The sequence below is a fragment of the Salminus brasiliensis genome, chromosome 1, assembly GCF_030463535.1.
Source record: "Salminus brasiliensis chromosome 1, fSalBra1.hap2, whole genome shotgun sequence".
Taxonomy (NCBI): Eukaryota; Metazoa; Chordata; class Actinopteri; order Characiformes; family Bryconidae; genus Salminus; species Salminus brasiliensis.
The window spans coordinates 23,041,112-23,051,462 of record NC_132878.1 but is presented as its reverse complement, the minus strand read 5'-3'; the positions used below and the strand labels follow the sequence as shown (position 1 = coordinate 23,051,462).

General features: G+C 40.5%; 1 protein-coding gene across 1 annotated transcript in view; it reads right to left on the bottom strand.

Annotated features, from left to right (window-relative positions):
* Window positions 1-1,949: 1,949 nt before the first annotated feature.
* Window positions 1,950-10,351, bottom strand: part of ap2b1 (adaptor related protein complex 2 subunit beta 1) — a 40,752-nt gene continuing 32,350 nt past the window's right edge. The window contains exons 21-22 of the mRNA XM_072674699.1: window positions 9,650-9,804; window positions 1,950-4,406 (exon numbers count right to left, since the gene is read on the bottom strand). Of these exons, the coding sequence (XP_072530800.1) occupies window positions 4,332-4,406; window positions 9,650-9,804 (230 nt within the window). The 3' untranslated portion in view covers window positions 1,950-4,331. The remainder of the gene's footprint in view (window positions 4,407-9,649; window positions 9,805-10,351) is intronic.

The following is a 10,351-nucleotide window of genomic DNA, read 5'->3' as shown; positions in this document are numbered from 1 at the left end:
CAGCCTTTTCGCCTTGTTGCTAAGTAACCACGTGGTCCGAACCTGTCAACTCACGTCACTTTACACACTTCGTAGCCAGATGTGTCCAGGTGTGAGTGAGCTGAGGTTTAGAGAGCTGTGAACTCTGAGGCCGAGAGGATGAAGCCCTATAAACGTGATGAGCCTCTGTCAGACAGACACTGAGGAGGGGGCTCCTCTTCAGAGCCATGCGAGAAGCTGTAAGGCTAAAGGCACTAGAGGTCTTCTGTATGCAGTTCAAAGAGTGAGAAGGATTTTGGTACAGGTGTGTGGATGAATCGGTGTCAGGGTCAGTCTGTGAATAATAGACATTTTACGTCTTCAAACTGTACTTTTGCATTGTGAGCTCTGTTACAGGGTGGTCAGAGTTCAGGCTAATTTTCCAGGAGTGTTAAACATGAGACTACATGGTGCTGAAGTGGCCATAAATACACCATATTTTATTTATCTTGATGGAAATGTAATTAATTAGTACTTCATCGGTGTTAACGGGGTGGTATGTTTAACTTTACAGAAAACATAACAGTGCTGAAAGGTCTAGTACTAATGAACATTTTTTCAGTTTAGTAAACAGATGGAGTGGAATTGAAATCATAGTCAATAATAAACTAATAAAAATACTCCAAAAGAACTAGAAACAGCCACTTAACGTGTGTAAACTTTCTTGTGTTGCCTTTAGAACTGCATTTTTACATTTATAGGACATCAGTCTATTGGCATAGTTAAGTGATATTCCTCCTTTCTTTGGTCTACATGCTAAAGCTATGAACAGCAGTGTGTACAGCAGTTTGGGAACTGAACTAACAGAACTAAAAGAAAAAAAACCCAAAAAATGAATAAGGAATGAAATTGAGCCAGGTACTCACTGTCCTTCATGTACTTTGTAAAAAAGAAAGAGTATTAAGTATTATTATTAAAATGCAGGAAAACAAAACTCATCAGTACAACCAGTGTAAATAAACAGAACTAGGGCGTACCAACCTCTTGTCAAAACCTATCCACCAAAGCCTAGAAGTGCCATTCACATACTTTATTTACTCCCATTTTCTGTTTTTTTGATATTCTCTTTTTCATCACTGCTGCAGTTTAGAAAATGGCGCTAGCATTTTTTTTAAACAAATGGACAGAAAGTATAAAAGAATCTCAGTCATAATCTTAAGAGATCAGAACAGTGTGTGTGCATCAGTTATTTCAGAGTTTTTTGTGAGTGCACAGTCTGTTTTCACACACTCTCATACAATGCTACAGTGTGTGAACACAGCGACTGCACACTGTCCTCCTAGTTTCATCAATCAAACTAACCGATCACTACATTCAGAGGCACCACATGGGAGCTCTTGCTCAGATTTCTCTCTTTTTTTTAAGCCTGTTTATTTTGTGCATCAGAGAGCTTTAAGCTAAGGGCCTGTATCAGTCAGTAAGGAGGCGAGTTTTCACACTGTGTACAGCTGCTGTCAAACTGTGTGTATAAGAGCAAAGAGATTTGCAATTATGTGCACAGCATAACCTTAAAGAATCTCATGTGGGTCAGAGCTTTGTCAGAGCATGCTTTCTGTTCAAAGCATGTTATCTTGATATAATAATTAGAGAAAACAATAAGAAGAAAGTAAGAAAATCTCAAGGAAACCATTTTAGCAACTTATGCTATCGACAGAACATTGAAACTGTCACAGAAACACAAGTCTATGGCCATTTAGGCCTTCGGTAGCACTCCAACCTCTGTCAAAAAAAGAGAGATGACCTGTAGATACATTTATTCAGTGGTGAAATCTACTGCTGAAGTGTCATACAGCAGGAGGCCTGTTCAGTATTCAACTGAGACGCTCTCATAGAGGGAGATTACACTCTGCTAATCAGACAGCTGCGTCCAGGCACGTTATCTGAAAAGTCTGACTCCATTCACAGTGAAAGAGACACAGATGAGAAGGCGATACGGTCAGGGGCGATTTTATTGAAAACGAAAAACGCATGAAGTAAAACATTGGTAGTAAGGAAGGATAACAAAGGAGGAAGGAATGACTGTGAGGCTTCATGTTTGGCAGGGAAAACAGGACTGTATTTATAATGGGAGAAGGACAAAAGGGAACACAAATGCAGATTTCTACATGAAATATTAGCCTCTAAACACACATCAGGTGAAATGTTTCAAAATAGCAATTTCACCAGCAGTGTTCTTCTGTTGTGGTTTCTGACTGGCAAAGTTACATCATGTTTAGTATTCAAGCACATTTTATCCATTCAGCTCTACATCAACACACGTTACTACTGCAGAAATTTAGAGTGGTCCCATAAAGTTTTAATGGGGTTTTATTAAGGTTTACATGGCTCAAAGACAGTGGAGTATTCTTGAGAATTTAGGGATTTTTTGGCCTTCATGCAGAGTCACAGGCACAAACATTTCTGGCAACAAAAAAAACTAATTTTGTCACATTTATCCCTACTACCATAAGATACACACTACTTAGCATGGTTCCTTCAAAAAGATTTAATCAAAGCTCTCAAACAGTTATTATTAAACGTCTAAACTGTCCTTTCTGATGACAGCTGGCACAGTTGGATATTTGACATTTGTTCCCTCCAATGCAATTGCAAATACAACATATGCTACTACTGAAAAGTTTATAATATCCATAGATGGTATAACCCTAAAGGGAGCCTAATCTATATAAATCACAGTACACATCACTGCACAAGACCATACAGCTATGTGGTGATGGGGTAGGAAGAGTTAGAGTGAGGCCAAAACGTCACACAAAGCTGCATTCAGTCAGGGAATGAACAAAAAAGTGTGCCAGTTAACATTTACGCACCACCAATAATGAGGACGCCTAGCTGATTAATGGCAACAGTGTGAATATGGAGTGTGGTCATGTTCAGAAACACAAAAAAATACAAAAAAATTAATAAACATGAATACACGTGTCATTATTATAGGAATAGGCTAAGGCATGCAAAGCTCATTTCTTTACCCAAGCAATTGGCAATGTACTGCTTCACAGTTTTTCACAATTAAATGGGGTCACTTAAAATGACACATGGGTGTAAATAAGGAAAGGCATAATAGAACAGGAGAAATGATGAGGTGTAATCGGAAATAATGGCACAATTATCCCAAGCCAGAGCACACAGACCCAAAGAGCACCAATCACTGTATACCAACCCAAAGCTTGGTAAACAGTGTGAGACTGTTGGGAGATACATATGAAGTTTCATGTTGATTTAGAATTTCCTCCCCTGATTCACTCAGTTCTAGAATGGTCTCCCCATTGCAGTCAGTTCTAGAATCGTCTCCCCTATTGCAGTCAGTTCTAGAATCGTCTCCCCATTGCAGTCAGTTCTAGAATTGTCTCCCCATTGCAGTCAGTTCTAGAATCGTCTCCCCATTGCAGTCAGTTCTAGAATTTCCTCCCCTGATTCACTCAGTTCTAGAATAACCTCCACCTACACTCACACACACACTTCTAGAACTTCCTCCCCATATTCATTCAGTTCTAGATTGTCCTCCCCTCTCAGTTCTAGAATGTCCTTTACTTATGTACACTGTTCCAGAATTTCCTCCCCTCCATTCACACTGTTCTAGAATGTCCTCCCTTCCATCTACCGATAATGCCCTCTCCTTTTCACATTGGTTCATTTGATTGACCAGTTCTCTGAACATTCTAAAACAACCGCCAGCAACTAGAATGTTGGTCTTTGTAGGGTCAGTGTGCTCTGGCCTTTAGAGCTTCTGAATATAGTGGTTCTGAAGTGACGACTGTAAATAAGCTTTTGCATTCTGTGGCATCTTTAATAGTGAAAAAGAAATACCTGCTACTCTCTGCACTGCACCCAGCTTTCTCACCTGCCTCCCATTTACTACTGAGGTCATGCTGGTTCTAAGAAGTGTGTCCTGTGTTCTGGTAGCACTGATTTTGCCTGGGAATGTGAAATTCAGATCCAAGTGAAAAACGGTATGGCCCCTTAAACATCAGCTCAGCACACGTTTTTTTTCTGTCTTTTTTACCAGTGGAATGGGCAAGTACGGCAAATACACATCAAATACAAGCATAAGCAATAGAAATAAGACTCATACATGTTTTATAATGCCAGGGACAATAAATGCAGCAGAATAGGCACAAAGAACCATCTACACTTTATCCACGACACAAAGATGCTTCAGCAGAATGCTTGTTGTGGCTTCTGGGGCACTAAAGAAAAGAAAATGCAAATCCCAACAGACTCATTTGAAAATAGTGGAAAATGGTGAAAGAGGTGTAGTTCTTGTACCGCAGGAATGAATGCAGGATGAAGAGTTGAAGGAATGGAGAGAAGATTTAATTCTTCAGCACGGCATCATACATCTGGTACACATACTGAGAAACCTCTGGAGCCCTGCACTTCAGAGAGAGCTGAGAGAGAAAGAGAGAGAGAGTAATTAACAGTCAATGACGGGGCGGAAAATGTTCTTGAATCTATGAAAACAATTATAATCTTTTCAAATGTCAACAGGTTTCATGAAAATGTTTGCGCCCCCTGGGTCAAATTGATATTTTTAACTTCTTTTTAAATGAACAGCAGGACAGAACATCCTACGGTTCTGTTCTCTGATATATTTCATATTTTAAAAAAAATTATTTTAAAATTAAAAATTAAAATTTATCTATCATTTTACCCCATTCTATACCAAACACCTTCACGAGGGTGAAGACTAGCACATGTCTCCTCTAATACAAGTGAAGCCAGCCATTAACTCTTTTCAAACTGCTACAGCATCGTTAGGCAGCCAGCACGACTGAAGAAAAGCACAGCTCCCCAGCTCAGATACAACAGACCAACATCACACAGAGCGGAGCGCATAAATCCATCCCTGAGAAAACAAGTCCAACTGTACTCTCTTTGACTCCAGCTGCTGATGGCAGGCAAATATGACCTGGGATTAGAACCAGTGATCCTCGGATCACAGTGGCAGCTTCACCAGACCAGATAGATGATCTTTAAATAAAATCTTTAACCATGTCAAGAAGGAAAAAAAGGTCATTAGAAAATAAAAACTAGAGAACTGAAGGCCTGAAAACATGCCCAAAATGACCGTTAAGAAATAAACTGATGTCCAGAAATGAATGAAGACTATGCCGTTATACAAAGAGCCAACATTTTTAAATACAAAATGTTTTTTAAAAATCATTAAACATTGTGTTTTAATCCTATTCCATAAAACAGAAGTGTGCCTGTTGCCACGTCAGGAGAAACACTCTGTAAGGTGTACTGTGTGGTATGACTAGCTAGTAGTAAAATATGTAGATAGTAGTAAATAAATGTTTCATGGTAATGCACTTCCTCCGACTTTTGTGTCAACACAGACTCAGTTATATTGTCTGCCAGCTTGGCTAAACTGTTTGTCCTTACCATGTTTCTAAGCAACGAATGACCTGCTATTCACTTTTTTATGAAGTCCTGTACAAACACAGAGTCATAAAGGGCCATGTACCAACTGCTTGATGCCATTAAGCTAACTCTATTTAATGTGTATCCTGAGTTTAATTACATAAGACCCTATAACGGATTAAACTATACAGACTGAGCATAATGCATGAAAGCTCACACACGGCAACCTTGGAAGTGCAGACGCAGGGTGTGACTGGCATTGTGTCCAGCTCTGACAAAAGCGCTATAACTATAGTCCAGTTTTAATTAAGAATCATCCTCAGGGAACATTCTTCGCTTTGAACTACGCAGGATTTAAATGTATTCCTCAAATCCACACAGAGAACGTGCTTGGCATTGCAAATCATTTTTAAAGAGGAGGGTTTTATTCAAACGCCTTAAAAGAAAAGAGAAAAAAAAAATTCCAAGTTGTTTTCCTCCTCAGCCCAAATGTAGCCAATTAGCCAAGACACATCTGGTTGCTTTTGTTGCTCTGCACTGGAGCCGAGAGACAAGCCAACAAGTACTGGAAGTTTATACTCCACCAATAAGCATCATGCAAGCTACGTGTGAAAGTCTTCACAAAGTTGCCCCAAACAACATCAAGCTGTTGATTAGTAATAGACCATTACTTCCCATCACTTCTGTGTTCCTTAACGTGGAAGTGTAAATTGTAGAGTTAATGCCATGGCAACCAATAAAACATTAAAGGTTAATCTGAACTGAAGTGAACACATGGCTGAACGGTGGGACAGATTTACTCATGTTTGTGATTTAAAATGCTTGATGATCAAGGTTAATTTACTCAACACTCATTCAAATTGTTATCCGCAAGGTTTGGTTAAAACCTTTCAAAAACAGACCCCTAAGCACCATATCTCAGGAAGTAGTTTAATGTAGAAATACGATGCTGTGTCTCTTTTCCAGTTGTGATGTTCAGGGTGCTCACTACTGAGTGGGAGGAATTAGACCTGCGCAGCAAGTGCTAGTGTGACTAACATTCAGAGAGGTGATGTGATGCAAAAAACACTCTGCGCCTGCCTGCTCCTGTGGCAGACGAGCAGGGTCACATAAATGTCAACTTTAACAGAAGCAAATCGGCCACGACAAACTGGCCCTTCATCCTTGTTGGTGGGACTTCCAGACAGGTGCTTCTGCTGGTTGTGCTGAAGCCCAATAAAACATTTTTAAACACTCTGTTAAACAATGCAGGCGGAAGTTCTATAATGCTACTGTTCAGAGCCAAATGTGACGACGCAGTGACTGTGATACAGGTTTACTGCTAATCTCAGAAGCCAGACTTCGGCCCATCGCCAAAGAGTCTAATAAGAACCACTTACTTTGACAGGAAAACAGCATTAGACTTCTTAACATTCAAAACACTGAAACACGTTCACAAGTACACCATATGGCTAAAACTAGAAGAACCATCTTGAAGTCTAAACTCTGATTAATGTACTTTCTGTATTTTATCCAGATCAACTTGGTTTAGAGCCTGATGATTGTACTGTGCACATTTAATTTTTCACTTTTCATTTTCTGCTTTCTAACAATGCCTCTGGAATCAGGTGTGTGCAGTGGCCTCTGCACTAAACCTCTTCATTACAAGCTCCTGGTTGGAACCCAGCTGGCGTGATGCTTTCCGTCTCAGTCCAAAGCCCAGCCAAGCCAACAGGGTCAGGATATCCAGGGCTAAATTACCCATTCAAATCAATTACAAAAGGGCCGAGTCAGCCTCTAATCAAGTCGGGCCAGACCAGTCTCATGGGGGGGTGGTCCTGGTAATCAGGCCCTGCAGCAGTGCCCAAACAGAAGCCTGCTAAAATGCCAAAGGGGTGGTTGCCTCTAATCAAGGGATTAATACATTCATCCAGGCCCCATGTTGGCTGTGGAAGTCTGCATAAAAAGGTGATTGGCCCCCCAACTCTGTAGCCACAATCACTCTAGTGCCTGAATACAGACAGTTATGAATAAAAGCTCTTGCAAACGAGTCAGAGAGCCAGTTCTATTGTGGGGCTTTATGTACAACTGTCAGAACAGTGTTATAAACAAATCTTTTAAAAGTGCTATTCTAATGTCTGAATAGCAGGCTTGGAAAGACCCTGCTAACATGGTGAAGAAACTGCATGCTGTGAAGGGTGTGGTAATGAACAGAGAGCATGCTAATTAGTTTATGGTAATGTTCTGTCCTTAAAAACCTAGTGGAAGACTGACCGCAGAGGTCCCCCTGTACCCGAGTCAGACCAGCTACCACCCACCAGACTGACCACCAGGCTCCCCTGCCACCTGTGTCAGACTAGCTGCCCAGTTTCCTGCCACTGCTACCTGTCTAATGACTTTGTTTAAATTTACATGGACTCTTAACTATCTGCCATTATTATTACAACCATTACCTAACATTACTCTCCTTACTTTTACCACCACTACTGTGGTTATATTATGATTATTATGATGATGACTTTGCACACATGGGTAGTGGTATGTGACTTATCAATAAATTATAAACATTCTGACCAGAGGAGGAAAGGTTTCTGCCTCCAGCTCTGAGGGAGTTTTTCCTGTCGCTGTCGCTTCTGGCTTGCTCACAGGGGATCTTAGGTTTTCATGTCTTGTTGAACACTTGTCTTACTGTTTACTGATTCTATAAACTGCTTTGTGACAATGCTAGTTAAAAAAGCACCATACAAATAAATTTGATTTGATTTAAAAAGTGTTTTGATAGTGATAATGCAATGGATCATATATTGGACAACTGCAAAGATAAGATAATCCTTTATTAGTCCCGCAGTGGGGAAATTCTCACAAACCATCTTGTCTACCCCGCCTGTAGGACGACAACACAGGGGTTTGCACAGCCAACAGTGTCTAGCTTATTCCAGAATGTCTGCAATGAATAATCAGTTTGAAGAGAAGTCATGTCAAAGCTCAGCTTACATAAGGATGCGTTAAAAGAGTGGGACAGGTGGAGTAAGAATGAGCTAAGTCAATGCACTCTGGCATTCTTTCAAAACCATTTCACACTCAAGAACGCAGAAATGATATTTAAAAGGGAAGTTTTTTGGTATACAGCATCCATCAAAGGGCATGTCTGAGGTCGGAGCATGCTTCAACAAATTGGGGATCGATCCAACTTTGGAATTGAGCGCAAGCCTGTTACTCAAAATCTTTAGTCCTCTTGACCTTCTTGCTTGTTTTGAACACACAAAAAGCGAGCCAGGCAGAACGTAAAGTCTCTCAGGGACACACATTCATCACATTACACTAGAGTTCAGCAATGACGCAGGCTCAGCATTACACAAGAGCACTAAAAACTGCAATAGAAAATGAAAGGAATGAGTCAAGCTTTGTGTAACAATGTTTATCAAGCGTTTTTAAGAAGCCTAAGAGAAAGTAGTGAAATTAAATTGTGGCTTTATAACATTATATTCGTGATACAATGATCTGGTTTGCATATGGCAATATTTAAGAAACAATTCAAGCCACATCAGTACCAATGCCTACTCTTCAGACCAACTACGACTACCATTATGGAGCTGTCTGCACGTGCCATTCACCCTCTGGCCAGTCAAGAGAACTTCACTTGCATGTTTCAATCATTCCCTGAATAAACAAATCTATCGATAGGCACCAGCATTTTAACATTTCTGATTTTTATTCCTCCAAAAATCATAATTACTTACCACAGGTTATGACTGTAAACAAGTCTGCCTGCATACATTAAGGTAATGAGATTATTATTGAGAATCGTTTTAGAGTAAACTCAGTTTGCCCTGGGATTTTATGTAGCAAGTAGGGATGTCTCTATCCAATCCAGTGGTTTAGGGCCAAACCAGGCATATTTTAATGGCTGTTGGCAATTTTAAACTAAATTCAGAGTCTTTGTTTTAATTACGGTGTTCAGAGCGCCATCTGATGTTATCAAGGCGCCATTAACAGACATTGCCCACCCGGCAGCAAAAAGGATGTTCTCAGAAGGCAAATAAAAAAGTTTAGATCCTGCAATGTGGAGCTATTTTATAGCAGAACATGAAAACGGAACACAATATTCAAAATATATAAACAATTTCTACAGAACATCATTCACCTCCCTATAAAACAGATACAGATAAACTGTATCACAAACACAATTATCAGTCCTTATCAGTATCAGCTGATACTCTATATAAATAATATGGTAGACGTAGATGTAGAAAATACAGTCGCACAAAACACATTAAAGAGTGTTTACCGTGTAGTTGGGATTGCCAGGTTGAATGCGGAGCTCGGCAAGGATCCAGATGCCGTTGGTGAGTTTCAGGGACTGGTACAACATGTCTTGGCCCTCCACGTTGCGCTTGGCGATGGTGTAGATGTTGTTATTCTGCAGCTTGCCTGACACCGTGTCTGCCGGGGCCACACGCACCCACACACACACACACACACACACACACACACACACACACACACACACACACACACACACACACACACACACACACACACACACAGTCAGTTACATGGTCACATTTCCTTTGGTCACAGTGTCTTGTCTCAGTGAAGATGCGAAAGGAGCCTATAATAAGGCTGCAATACAGGTGTATTAAGATTAGTCTAAACTACCACAACAGTAGAAATAGGGATCACAGTACTCCACAATCTCTAAAACTGCAAATATTAAAACAGAACACTGTCAATGCTATATCATGCTAACTGCTTCCATTATTTTAGTATATTTGCAATGTTTAAGGTTCTTGAGAAGCACAACAGTCTACTATTGGCCCAATCACTGCTTCGATCCCCAGCGATGCCACAGCCATCCATGGCTAAATGTCCCAGAAAGCAAGGTTGTCCTTGCTCTTCCTGGGTGTGCAGGACGGCCACCCACAGGGTGTTCGTTAGCTGATGCAACACAATTAGCAGTTAGCATTCTCCTTCAAATGTGTGCAGCTGC